This window comes from Oncorhynchus masou, chromosome 32 (genome assembly GCF_036934945.1).
Source record: "Oncorhynchus masou masou isolate Uvic2021 chromosome 32, UVic_Omas_1.1, whole genome shotgun sequence".
Taxonomy (NCBI): domain Eukaryota; kingdom Metazoa; phylum Chordata; class Actinopteri; order Salmoniformes; family Salmonidae; genus Oncorhynchus; species Oncorhynchus masou.
Window position 1 is genome coordinate 31,472,906 of NC_088243.1, and position 14,228 is coordinate 31,487,133.

Genomic DNA, 14,228 nt, shown 5'->3' on the forward strand with positions numbered 1-14,228 from the left:
ATGGTAGCTTCGTCTCTGGTCCCCACCCACTGATCCTCACAGCAAATAAATCCCTCAGCCATTGGCTTCCTGCATTGCTCCATGGGAAGCTGGGGCCTCATAAGTATCATGTGAAATGTTCTCCCTCTGTCCAAAGGTACATCTTGTGAGATGTCAGGGTGAAGCCAATCAATTAAAGAGAATTGTTAAACTCATCCAAAAGAGGACTATTCCGCCATGTCTCATTGACTTGTGAACAATGAACAGTGAAAGCTACTGAAAGAAGCAACAAATCAAATCAAATATATTTAAAAAGCCATTTTGACATGAGCAGATGTCACAAAGTGTTATATAAAAACCCAGCCTATGCAGATGTAGAATCATTCATTTGGGTTTGGTCCATTATAAGGGTAGGTTATTAAAAAACTATATAGAAAGTGCTTCCTATATCCAACCTTTGTGACTTTTGATTTGGAGACATCATATGATTCAAGGCAAAGCATTCTAATACTCATGTATTGCAATCGATTTACATATCAATAACAATGTCATGATAAATACAATGCCATGATCAAAAACAAGTAACAACCGCACACTAGAAACGGCAGGCGACCGACTAATCGACTGATTATCAGTGCAATGCCTTGCGCACAAATCATACTTCTGCAAAGGACGAGCACATGTATTTTAGATTTGTTTTGTGGCAGGAAACATAAATGTGTCTTTTGCAACCATAGAGGAAGCAAACATCTAGACATTGGCATTGTAGGTGGCAGGACGTAGCAAGGCAAAAAGTTGTGAAATATGGGCTTCCTCTGCATTCAGCAAAGAAACATGATTGAGCGTGTGAGAGTGAGAATGTGTATGTGAGTTTGTGGTATTCGTAAAGATGGACTGAGCTACTGCTGTTTTGGGGCCAAGGGGAGCCTCACATTTCCTCATCATGTGGCAGTATTCTCTTCTTACTGCCGTCTGTGGGGAAATACTCCTCAGGCAGTAAATAATATCTCTCCCCTCATCACTGCTTCTCAGTGGTGAGAAGGTGAAGAAGAGATCCTTGTCAAAGAAGTAGACTGCTCCCTACGGCTGGGTAGGTTGTTCTTAGGATGAGCCCTGCTGTCCCTCCAGGTCACAGTAAAGGTGACCCTGGGCTCTAACAACGCACAACAGAAGAGCTAGACCAGGAAGTCCCTCAGAGAACCACAGGATGTTCAGAGGGCCCCAGGAACACATTCTAAGAGAGTTTTTTTTGGCAGGAGGAGTCGTTCATTTGTTTTTGGACTACAGCAGCGACATCCCCACTGGTTTCCTGTTTTCCTTCGTGAATCAAGTCTCCTCTGCTCTTCAGGGGGCAATAAAAAGACAAAAAGACTTTCTGGGAAACCACCTTTCTCTTTTAACACTACTACTAATACTATAATAAGCCTATTGATGGCATTGGTCTACAAAGCCAGCAGGTGGCAATCTTCTCAACAAACCTCCCACCTGTGTGAATGGGAATGCATAGCCTGTATTCATCAGCCTGGGTTAGGGTTAGTATGCACTGTGTAATGCAGTGTAGAAAACACTCTGATAAAGACATCAACTACATTTGAGACAGCATGGTTCTAATTTGTCAGTGATATATCATACGTGACACGTGCTGTTCAAATTGAGTTCCAGGAAGTGTATAAAATCGCAAATCAACATGTTACGTCTTTTTAATAACGTGTTTTTCACAATAACAATAAAAGCCAAAATCACATTTAAGCCTGGTTCACTGCCATTCATCTCTTCCCATCAGAGCAATACCAAGCTGTGATCACACTATAAATTACCAGCCCTACTGAGCATGACATGCAAAGCCAAACTGATTGTCACATCCTCTTGTCAAAAGGACAATAGATTCATATTGCTGATATTATCAATGTCCCCATCCATTGTTCTTTGGCTATTAGGTTGTCTTTCATTTCCCCCACAGCCTTAGAAGACTAATCCAAATTAGTTTTTGCTGCTCTTAAAAGAGAAATGAATACATCTCAGAACAGGAAATTAGAGTTCGAGACAGTAAACATATGGTTGAGTACTGCACGCAGACAAAATCACAGTGCAGGCTGTGTACTAACACGTTGATTAGGACTGTGTAGTAGCAGCACCTTGATGTATATTGGATCAAAATGTATTTTGTAACAAAACCAAGACGACAATATAATAGCCTAATATTTAGGATCTGTAAATACTGTCACCATTCATCCTTACAGTGAGGATATTGAAAGGAGCTAAATATATATTTGGAGTAGGCTATAGATAAAAAAGAATTAGTGTTTGACTATGGAAAGTCGAAAGTTTAAATTTCACAATTAAAACAAAAAACAGGAGACACGTCACAAAAACAGAAGAACTCGGTCAACCTCTTAGAACTTTGACAGACAGGGTTTATATTTTAGTTATGAGAGCCAATGTATTCGTTGCCTAAAGAAGCTCTTCACATACGAAACCACTACGGTTGCTACACATGCATGTCTTGGCTGAAGCAACAGTGGGTAATGATGCACCGTTTCAAAGCCACATAATTAAAATAAACCACTTTAGTCGAACTGAGAAAAAAAAACATGAACATGGCATTATGTTCAGAGTCAGACAGGGAGCCTTGCTACTCTGATTGCAACATGACCAGAGTTCACTTCCCAGATAACATCTCCATGAAATGTAAACAAACCTATATCTGTAAACAAATAGTCGTGCTACATTTATGATTGCCGCTGATTTAATAGGTCTAACAAAAATCGTTAAATATGACATCAGATATTATTTTAATGTATAGCATGTTCACATTAAGTCCAGTTTGTCATGTAAATAGGTTTCATTGCGTGTCAAATTTAATAGCTTTTACACTTTATTTTGATCTTATATTGGACACGCGAGCACACTGTGCGTATATACACCAGCTTTGTTGACAGCTGTTGAGAGTGCGAGTTGTGATTTGTCCATTGCGATGGGTGTTTCCGCATTCGCTGTCAGTGCGAGCGCAACTTGGAAAGGGGACTGTCGTGTCTCTGAAGTAACCGTCTAAAAATCATCCTTTCCCGGGGGACTACCCGTTAAACGGTTGAGATCCACGATGCCCTATGTACTCGTTAGTACTCAGATCCGTCTGGTTAGTATTCCTCTTCTCGTCATGTCATCCAGTATGCATGCTTGTAGTTGACGCACGCAATATTAGACTCAAAATATGTTGTAAAGGCAGGCAATGGCTCTGCAACAATGTAGCCGATTTGACATTTTTCGCTTAGTACATTGCAACCTATGTTCTGTTATGCAACATTGTAACATTTGCAAACGTGGAAGCAAAACAAATGTCTAACTACAGGACAATGTTGTGCCCCAAATTAAAAACACATGTTCGCTGTTCAGTCAAATATTTTGGCCAATTTGTGTGCATATTGGGTCAATTGATTTTGAGATTGTGGATGGCCTGCCATGCAATCCGCGATGCGGACATAATCTCAATCACAGAATCCAGACATTAAAACTGAATTCAACAATATTCAAAAATGTATTGAAATGTAATTAATCTGCACGTTTATTATAAGAACGACGTCAACAGAACGCATCAGTGATTCGTATTTCTTGCAACTTTTTGACGAGACAATGGCATGAAAATATCCTGTCTGTGGGCGCGTTCGAGTGGATCACCCTTATTATTTAGTCACGCCTTTCAAAGTGTATTGCAGGTTTTCAAAATTGTCCGAATTGTGACTGATGGTCATCGACTGCATGAACACGTGATAAAAATCATGTCATCAAAGGTCATGTAGTTTTTGATGATGTCACTGCACTTTCTTTATTTGACATCATTTATCAGATGCTCTTATCCAGAGTGACACAGTCATGAGTGCATACATTTTCATACTTGTCGCCCTTGGGAGCCAGACCTGTATAGCCGTAACAGAAATGTTGGTGAGCACAACCCTGGCGTTGCAAGCGCCATGCTCTACCAACTGAGCTACACGGGACTGCTTCTCACCAACTGCACCTTGCAGCCATCACCTGCATTGTGGGAGGCACTATACTGTCAACATACTTTGCACATTCTAAAGCTACAGGGGGATACAAATGAAAGTGATATTTCAGACCTCTCTAACCAATTAATTGTGTTCATTTTGTGAGTGAAAGTCTAGTTCTTGCTTTTTGATAGCATGTTACTGTTGGCCTATAGAGAAGATAGGCCATGGAGATGTTAAAACATATTTTATTAAAGTTCTCTTTCATAAGATTAGCACAGATTTTCTCAGGGGACCCCACATGGGGCACTGACACCAAGTTTGGGAGCCACATACTAACCTCTCTGTCTCCTATGCCTTCTCCTGAATGCATTGCAGCCTGCCTCAGCACTGAACGCCACATCGTTAGAATATAATATCACACTGTATCCCATTTAGCATACACTTTTATCCAAATGCCTACTCTCTGTAAAGCAAAGTTGAGAATTTAGTAGCGTATTTCTTGCTCCTGCTGAGGTAGACCCCGATTAACGTTAGCTTCTTACTTTATCGTTCTAGCTGGCCGGAGTCTTTCAACTTAACGACAATTAAAGTCTCTGCCAACATATAGCCACCTGACGGACTCATTCTCCGAGGATCGTTTTTGTTTTGTTTGGGGGATGTCTGTAGGCACGGCAGGAGTCGCAGGACGGTTTTAAAATGACCTTTTGTCCAGCACCTCGCAAACACTGCCAGCAGTGTCTCTATTTGTCTACTTGATCCGCCTCCGTGTTGGGTTAGTTCGTTTTATGTCTCCGGCCCTCGGCCTGTACCGCGAGTCCGGAGGACGCAGGCGAACATAACGAGCTACCCAATGTTAATGATTCCAGTCGTTCGAAGAGGCTGGCACAATTAGAAGTCAGTCAGATCAAGAATATAAGCGTTCCGAGCTTGGGAGCAATATTTAAAATGTTGACCCGTAATTGATTTTCTTTATTGTGTACAAAATGTATTTGTATTCTTTTTTGGGGGACGAGGTTTCAAAAAATTACCCAGGTCCAAACCTCGGTGTCCTCATATGTAGTTTCGGCCATGGTCATAAATATCTAATTAATTAACGAAATTGCATGAAAATGTATCGAGGCTGATGCAGGTGAGCTGGGGTACAAAGGAATCCTCAGGCCAACAAGGACATCTCTTTAGTATGTCTGCCACACTGAATGCTGTAAAGAAAAGAGACAGTGGCAATAATGTACAGTTGAAGTCAGAAGTTTACATACATCGTAGCCAAATACATTTAAACTCAGTTTTTCACAATTCCTGACATTTAATCAAAGTAAAAATTCCCTGTTTTAGGTCAGTTAGGATCACCACTTTATTTTAAGAATATGAAATGTCAGAATAATAGTAAAGACAATGATTTATTTCAGCTTTTATTTCGTTCATCACATTCCCAGTGGGTCAGAAGTTTACATGCAGTCAATGAGTATTTGGTAGAACTGCTTTTATATTGTTTAACTTGGGTCAAACGTTTCAGGTAACCTTCCACAAGCTTCCCACAATAAGTTGGGTGAGTGGCCCATTCCTCCTGACAGAGCTGGTGTAATAGAGTCAGGTTTGTAGGCCTCCTTGCTCACACACACTATTTCAGTTCTGCCCACAATTTTCTATAGGATTGACATCAGGGCTTTGTGATGGCCACTCCAATACCTCGACTTTGTTGTCCTTAAGCCATTTTGCCACAACTTTGGAAGTATGCTTGGGGTCATTGTCCATTTGGAAGACCCAGTTGCGACCAAGCTTTAACTTCCTGACTGATGTGTTGAGATGTTGCTTCAATATATCCACATAATTTTCCTGCCTCATGATTCTATTTATTTTGTGAAGTGCACCAGTCCTTCCTGCAGCAAAGTAAAGCACCCCGACAATATGATGCTGTCCCCATGTGCAGTTGCAAATTGTAGTCTGGCTTTTTTATGGCTGTTTTGGAGCAGTGGTTTCTTCCTTGCTGAGCGGCCTTTCAGGTTATGTCGATATAGGACTCGTTTTACTGTGGATATAGATATTCCAGCATCGTCACAAGGTCCTTTGCTGTTGTTCTGGGATTGATTTGCACTTTTCACACCAAAGTACGTTCATCTCTAGGAGCCAGAACCAGTCTCCTTCCTGAGCGGTATGACGGCTGCATGGTCCCATGTGTATATACTTGTGTACTATGGTTTGTACAGATGAACGTGGTACCGTCAGGCGTTTGAAAATTGCTCCCAAGGATGAACCAGACTTTTGAGGTCTACAATACAAAAACAGACCCATTGGAATTGTTGTACAATGAATTATATGAAAACAATTGTTGGAAAAATTACTTGTCATGCACAAAGTAGATGTCCTAACCGACTTGCCCAAACTATAGTGTGTTAACAAGAAATGTGGAATAGTTGAAAAATGAGTTAATGACTCCAACCTACGTGTATGTAAACTTCCAACTTCAACTGTAGGTGTTGTTTTTCAGGAGACTGGGCCAACCATGGTAGGAGATGAATACTCTGACCCAGCCATCATGAACTACCTGGGAGCCAGGAAAACCACCATGCTGGGGAACAATTTGTGAGTGTTCAGTATGTCACAAGTGACATCAAATCGTATTGGTCACATACACTTATTTAGCAGATGTTATTGCGGGTGTAGCGAAATCCATCCTTACTGTGTCAGGAAATGGTTCTTACTTTCATAGTCACAGAGCCATGGAACAATGGTGTAGCAGTGAAAGATAAGTTGTACCAGAGCAGAAAGGAGACTGCTGTTCTTTAGTTTGGGAACAGACCAGCAGAGCTGATGGAACGCAGAACAGGGAAGTGTTGTCGTGGCGGATCTGCCACGGGTTGCTTTTGTGAAATTAACCAAAAGGTGTTGAGGGACTAATCACAAAAGCAAAATCCTGGCTCATTGAGTCCTCCTGCGTGTGTTAGCACTCCAGACGACAGAGTTTACAATGGGTTTTAGAGGTCACGACAAAACAACGCTTTGTGCCTCTTGCAGCTCGGAGTACCACGTGGACGACTCTCCGCGGTTGGTGTTGGACAAGCTGGAGAAGATTGGCTTCCGTGTGGTGACCATGACTGGCGTGGGACAGACGCTGGTGTGGTGCATGTACAAGGAGACAGACTGCATAACCTGACCGGGGTCAGTGTGTCCTCCTGGGCGATGAGGTTGTGATTGTAGTGTCCTCTTTCCAATGAGGGGCCACAGAGAAAACCTATACTATACATTTAACATTACAAATCAAGGCAGATAATTCTATACATTCATCCTGCTACTGTTCTCTCAGTGATGTAATGGTTCTTTCTACCTTCTAGTCTTTTGAGCAAGGGGAGCAAAGTACAGAATTTGACAAAGGACCTTAAATGAGTGAATTTGTATAATGACGCTACTTGTCAAACATTTGTACTTCCGTTCAGACGCATTCCAATGTTTTGGAGCAGCTACCAAATAGATATGCGAGTAGTGGCTTGTTCATAATATATCATACCAATCGGTAAACAGACTTCAGGGAAATAGATGACAATGTACATTCCAGACAGAATTACAGCTCAAATGACCAAGATTCAGTTTACCTGAGTAGAGTATAGTTCATGTCATTTCAACTATCTGTAACTGAACCTGAATGTCAAGTGTGAGATTAATCCGTTTCAAAGTTTATTTTACTTTGTCTTTAGGCCAAACAAATATTTACCTTTTAATTTTACCAGTCGACAAACATTCCTTTATCCTGACTCCATCATGGCACAACAATCTATTCCATTACATTAGAGCTGTTGATGTAGTTTTCTTGTAATTGGTGATATAAATTCATGAGAAGCACGTGAGGCAATTATAATAAAAAGGTGACTATTATTTGATGTCATTTGTATCCGATTTGTTCCAAGGGACGTCTCAACTCTCAGGGAGGTAGAGTATAGTAAAAGGACAGGTTGGAAGTCGGATCTCCCCATTTGCCAGTAGAATATGGTTAGCATTACATTTGTTGGATAAATCAGATACTGTTTTCTTAGGAAAGAGAGTAAGAACAGTGCCTTCTCGCCTCAGGCCCAGGAGAAATATGGTGTTTCTGCAGCGTTTAGGTGGTTTCTGAGACTCAAAGTGGGCCGGTCACAGCTCAGTACACAGGGCGAGGTCAGAGTCAGGTTGTGTCCTGTGAGTGTGACGGGTGCTGCAGGACGCCTGTCCTAGGCCCGGCGGAGAGAGACCGTGTGAGGCAGCCCTTTTGCTGCTGGGTGGTTTCATTAGAGGCTCATTTGCAGCTCCTGGGCTGCCAGCGCGTGTCTGAGGCTAACCCCAGATCACTGAGCCTTCACCAGGCCTGCCCCCTCTGCCATGACTTGGCCACCATTTAGCTATCAAAAGGGTCCCTAATTTCTCCATGCAGGTGTAACTGTGACAGTTCCAGGTTCCGCTGGTGTCTGAGGAGCTGCCAGTTTCCACACGGACAGAAAATCCTAGGAAGAGGAGAGAATGCTGTGAAGATGCCGCCGGGGGCTTCTCCTGTTGATTGGATGGACTTTGTTGGGACGCTGTGTCTTCCCGTTTAATTTGCATGCAGCACAGTCTGCTGGCACAGGGCACGGTCAGGATGTGTTTCTGGAAGGGGAATTGTAATTGTATTTCCTCTGCTGTAATTTGGACAATGAATGTTTGGGCTTTTTTTCTCTCCGGGATATGAAAAGGCGGGATATGAAAGGCAGACCGTCAAATGCATAAACAGAACCATCTGATGAGCGTATATTGCAGTAGGAGAGGAGGGGGAAAAGAGCAGCGTAGGGACCAGATGGCTCACACCACACCGTGCCACACCACAGCTGGTTGTTGTGTAAGAGTTGCGGCAGGCCGGGAGTGCCGGGAAGATAGATCACTGGGATGGACCGCCTGGCTCCTAAATAACACGATGACAGGAGGAAACGCCACAACCCCACAAATTGAGACACCATTACGCCATAGTTCCCCGAAGGACAAAAAATATATATTTTGTATTTGGGATGTTCCACGGAGAGAGGAGACTGTTACAAAAGCCTGTTTCCCCATCAGAGTGACCACAGTCTGGCTCAGTGTGACCAGGTCCTGACCAGAGCTCCCAGCAGTAGCCTGTCAAATCAGGAGACCTCTTCCTCCATGAGCAACTCCTTTAGTAGCCTCTATTGGGAAACTCATCTGAAATTGGAACCGCAACAAACCGGAAGAGAGCAACTTAGTGCAATGATCATGACACTGTATGAGCATATGGTCCATGAATGCCATTGATGTACAGAAATTACATATTATTGATTTTAGGGACTGAAGTTGGTTTCACTGCCTTCGGTGGGCCAACCAGTCATCCAATGACCTCTTCAGTGTTCAGGTACTTTCAAGGGAACTTATGTATTTACTATAACACAACCTCTAAACATGTGACAAAGGAGACATAAGGGTGAATCAAACTTAAGAGTAAGCATTTTTTTAATACTAAATACAACGGTACAGTTTACAGCCTTGAAGTTGTACAGCACTGTATAGTACTGCCTCTGTAAATTGGTACAAAGCCTTAGATATAGAAAATCCCAGGAACAATCATTATAACCAGCGCCTCCATACTATATTCCCTTTATCACATGAGCCCACAAGCATTCCCTTAAAACCTGCCGACAGTAGTACCACTCCAGGCTAATTGCCGATGAAACATGGAATAGCCATGACTTTCCCATCTTCTGATCACATGGTCGTGGTTTGGACTGTTGGAAGACTCGACTAGTTTCTCTCTCACACACACACACCAAAAATGGCATTCAAGGGAAACGACTCAGTCTCTTGGCTGCAAAGATATGGTAATGAAAGAACGTTTCACAGTTAGAGTGAGGGTGACAGACGCAAATCACATGGTTGCAGCATTTAGATCTGGTGTAGTTGTGTTGGATGGCCCAACTCTTTGGGTTATTTTGAAATACGTTACGATAACAGTATAAATCTTGTTCCCCTGTTAGGGGACTGATGAAGAGCTTGGAGGGTACTATGGTGTTAAATGCCGAGCTGTAGTTGATGAACAGCATTCTCACATAGGTATTCCTCTTGTCCAGATGGGTTAGGGCAGTGTGCAGTGTGGTTGAGATTGCATCGTCTGTGGACCTATTTGGGCGGTAAGCAAATTGGAGTGGGTCTAGGGTGTCAGGTAGGGTGGAGGTGATATGGTCCTTGACTAGTCTCTCAAAGCACTTCATGATGACGGAAGTGAGTGCTACGGGGCGGTAGTCGTTTAGCTCAGTTACCTTAGCTTTCTTGGGAACAGGAACAACGATGGCCCTCTTGAAGCATGTGGGAACAGCAGACTGGAATAGGGATTGATTGAATGTGTCCGTAAACACACCAGCCAGCTGGTCTGCGCATGCTCTGAGGGCGCGGCTGGGGATGCCGTCTGGGCCTGCGGCCTTGCGAGGGTTAACATGTTTAAACGTTTTACTCACCTCGGCTGCAGTGAAGGAGAGTCCGCACGTTTTCATTGCAGGCCGTGTCAGTGGCACTGTATTGTCCTCAAAACGGCCTGGGAGCAAGACATCCTGGTCCGTGACGGGGCTGGTTTTCTTTTTTTTTGTCTCTATACTGACGCTTAGCTTGTTTGATTGCCTTGCGGAGGGAATAGCTACACTGTTTGTATTCGGTCATGTTTCCGGTCACCTTTCCCTGAGCAATGGTTCGGGCTTTCAGTGTCACGGGAATGCTGCCATCAATCCACGGTTTCTGGTTTGGGAATGTTTTAATCGTTGCTATGGGAACAACATCTTCAACGCACGTTCTAATGAACTCGCACACCGAATCAGCGTATTCGTCAATGTTGTTGTCTGACGCAATACGAAACATATCCCAGTCCACGTGATGGAAGCAGTCTTGGTGTGAAATCAGATTGGTCGGACCAACGTTGGACAGACCTCAGCGTGGGAGCTTCTTGTTTTAGTTTCTGTCTGTAGGAAGGGATCAACAAAATGGAGTCATGGTCAGCTTTTCCGAAAGGAGGGCGGGGCAAGGGCCTTATATGCGTGGCGGAAGTTAGAATAGCAATGATCCAAGGTTTTGCCAGCCCTGGTTGCGCAATCGATATGCTGATACAATTTAGGGAGTCTTGTTTTCAGATTAGCCTTGTTAAAATCCCCAGCTACAATGAATGCAACCTCAGGATGTATGGATTCCAGTTTGCAAAGAGTCAAATAAAGTTCGTTCAGAGCCATTGATGTCTGCTTGGGGGGGAATATATACGGCTGTGATTATAATCGAAGAGAATTCCCTTGGTAGATAATGCGGTCGACATTTGATTGTGAGGAATTCTAAATCAGGTGAACAGAAGGATTTGAGTTCCTGTATGTTTTTGTGATCACACCACATCTCGTTAGCCATGAGGCATACGCCCCGCCCCTCTTCTTACCAGAAATATGTTTGTATCTGACGGCGCGATGCGTGGAGAAACCAGCTGGCTGGTCATCAAGCTCGAGACCCTGGGTCTCGACACGCCCTGTGCAACTGGGTACTGGACTTCCTGTCAGGCCTCCCCCAGGTGGTGAGGGTAGGCAACAACATCTCCACCCCGCAAGGGGCCCCACAAGGGTACGTTCTGAGCCCTCCCCTGTACTCCCTGTTCAACCACGACTGCGTGGCCACACACGCCTCCAACTCAATCAAGTTTGCGGACGACACAACAGTGGTAGGCTTGATTACCAACAACGACGAGACGGCCTACAGGGAGGAGGTGAGGGCCCTCGGAGTGTGGTGTCAGGAAAATAACCTCACACTCAACGTCAACAAAACAAAGGAGATGATTGTGGACTTCAGGAAACCGCAGAGGGAGCACCCCCCTATCCACATCGATGGGACAGTAGTGGAGAGGGTAGTAAGTTAAGTTCCTCGGCGTACACATCACGGACAAACTGAATTGGTCCACCCACACGCGCAGCAGCGCCTCTTCAACCTCAGGAGGCTGAAGAAATTCGGCTTGTCACCAAAAGCACACAAACTTCTACAGATGCACAATCGAGAGCATCCTGGCTGTATCACCGCCTGGTACGGCAACTGCTCCGCACACAACCGTAAGGCTCTCCAGAGGGTAGTGAGGTCTGCACAACGCATCACCGGGGGCAAACTACCTGCCCTCCAGGACACCTACACCACCCAATGTTACAGGAAGGCCATAAAGATCATCAAGGACAACAACCACCCGAGCCACTGCCTGTTCACCCTGCTATCATCCAGAAGGCGAGGTCAGTACAGGTGCATCAAAGCTGGGACCGAGAGACTGAAAAACAGCTTCTATCTCAAGGCCATCAGACTGTTAAACAGCAAACACTAACATTGAGTGGCTGCTGCCAACACACTGAATCAACTCCAGCCACTTTAATAATGGGAATTGATGGGAAATGTAAAATATCACTAGCCACTTTAAACAATGCTACCTAATATAATGTTTACATACCCTACATTATTCATCTCATATGTATACGTATATACTGTACTCTATATCATCGACTGCATCTTTATGTAATACATGTATCACTAGCCACTTTAACTATGCCACTTTGTTTACATACTCATCGCATATGTATATACTGTACTTGATACCATCTACTGTATCTTGCCTATGCTGCTCTGTACCATCACTCATTCATATCTTTATGTACATATTCTTTATCCCCTTATACACACAAGTGTAAGTCAGTAGTTTTGGAATTGTTAGTTAGATTACTTGTTGGTTATTACTGCATTGTCGGAACTAGAAGCACAAGCATTTCTCTACACTCGCATTAACATCTGCTAACCATGTGTATGTGACAAATAAAATTTGATTTGTCTTAGAGGTTTGGATGAAAAAGTACATTGGTTGAGATTACATTACAGTAGTAGCTGGAAACATATAAACTATGCCATTTAGCAGATGCTTTTAATCGAACCCCCCCAACCCCGGCAGTGCAAGCACCATGCTCTACCAACGGAGCCGTACCGGTAGTCATTCAGTGAATGACAAACAAGAAAACACACATTCTGTAAAGGAGATGTTTATTCATAATAAAACTAAGAGATGTGCTCTATGAAACTAAAGCATCGGGTGTGTAGTAGAGTTGGGTTGTGGCTGGGCAGAGCTGGACTAGGGCCAGGATTCATTGAACGGCTTGTTAAAGCGCTGTGCCCTGCACTACCGACAACGTGTCTTTTAAAAGGCAATTTCCCAGACGTTCGCAGATGTCGGCTCAAATGGAAATGACCTTTAAAAATGTCAAGCACTGTGCGCTTATAGACAACACAACTTGGATTGAATCCCGGCCTGGGCCTGGTACTAAGCTGCATTCTCCTCGTCCTCTCTCTGCATCTCCTCTATAAGTCTCTGTCTCTCTGCTGCCTGTCTCAGCTTCATCAGCACCACACTCTCGTAGTCCCGCTCGCTGCTCAGGGCGCCCTGCAGGGGAAGACAGACACAGGGACAGGCAGGTAGACGAAGGACAGGTACAAAGATATAACAACCAGTGATCCTTACCATGGTCTTTTAAAAAGGCTTTACTTCAGTTACCAGTATAAAACATTCAAAAGGAAGAACAAACCATCTGCTAAGCCGTTGCATTAATAATGGCATAACACGGGTAAAGAGTGCAAATGCAAAAATACAATTAAGGTGGAACAAATGATAACACTGTCTGTCACTGCTGCTGTCTGTGTATCCGTCTGACCAGAGAGAGGAGAGAACCGCTTCAGATGCACACAGAGGGCAAAACATTAAGAACGCCTTCCTAATATTAATGTCCCCTTTTGCCCTCAGAACAGCCTCAATTTGTCGGGGCATGGACTCTACAAGGTGTCGAAAGTGTTCAACAGGCATGCTGGCCCATGTGGACTCCAATGCTTCCTACATTTGTGTCAAGTTGGCTGGATGTCCTTTGGGTGGTGGACCATTCTTGATACACATGGGAAACTGTTGAGCGTGAAAACCCCAGCAGGGTTTCAGTTCTTGACACAAACTGGTGCGCCAGGCACCTACTACCATACCCCTTTCAAAAGGCACTTAAATATTTTGTCTTGCCCATACGCCTTGTGAACAGCGCACAGATACACAATCCATGTCTCAATAATCTCAAGGCTTAAAAATCCTTATTAAACCTGTCTCCTCCCCTTCATCTACACTGATTGTGAGTGGATTGAACAAGTGACATTAATAAGGGATCATAGTTTACACCTGGTCAGTCAATGTCATGGAAAGAGCAGGTGTTCCTAATCTTTTGTATACTCAGTTTA

The 14,228-nt window shown here is 43.8% G+C and overlaps 2 protein-coding genes across 2 annotated transcripts in view; one reads left to right on the forward strand and one right to left on the reverse strand.

Moving 5' to 3' along the window:
- The first annotated feature begins 2,952 nt into the window (after positions 1-2,952).
- LOC135525921 (GTP cyclohydrolase 1 feedback regulatory protein-like) lies at positions 2,953-7,832 on the forward strand. Its single transcript, XM_064953894.1, has 3 exons — positions 2,953-3,115; positions 6,451-6,545; positions 6,978-7,832. Exons 1-3 carry the CDS (start codon positions 3,080-3,082, stop codon positions 7,114-7,116), a joined length of 270 nt encoding a protein of 89 aa, XP_064809966.1. The 5' UTR covers positions 2,953-3,079; the 3' UTR covers positions 7,117-7,832.
- Positions 7,833-12,984: 5,152 nt separating this feature from the next.
- Positions 12,985-14,228, reverse strand: part of LOC135525919 (dnaJ homolog subfamily C member 17-like) — a 44,652-nt gene continuing 43,408 nt past the window's right edge. Inside the window, exon 11 of the mRNA XM_064953892.1 lies at positions 12,985-13,398. Within this exon, the coding sequence (XP_064809964.1) occupies positions 13,279-13,398 (120 nt within the window). The 3' untranslated portion in view covers positions 12,985-13,278. The remainder of the gene's footprint in view (positions 13,399-14,228) is intronic.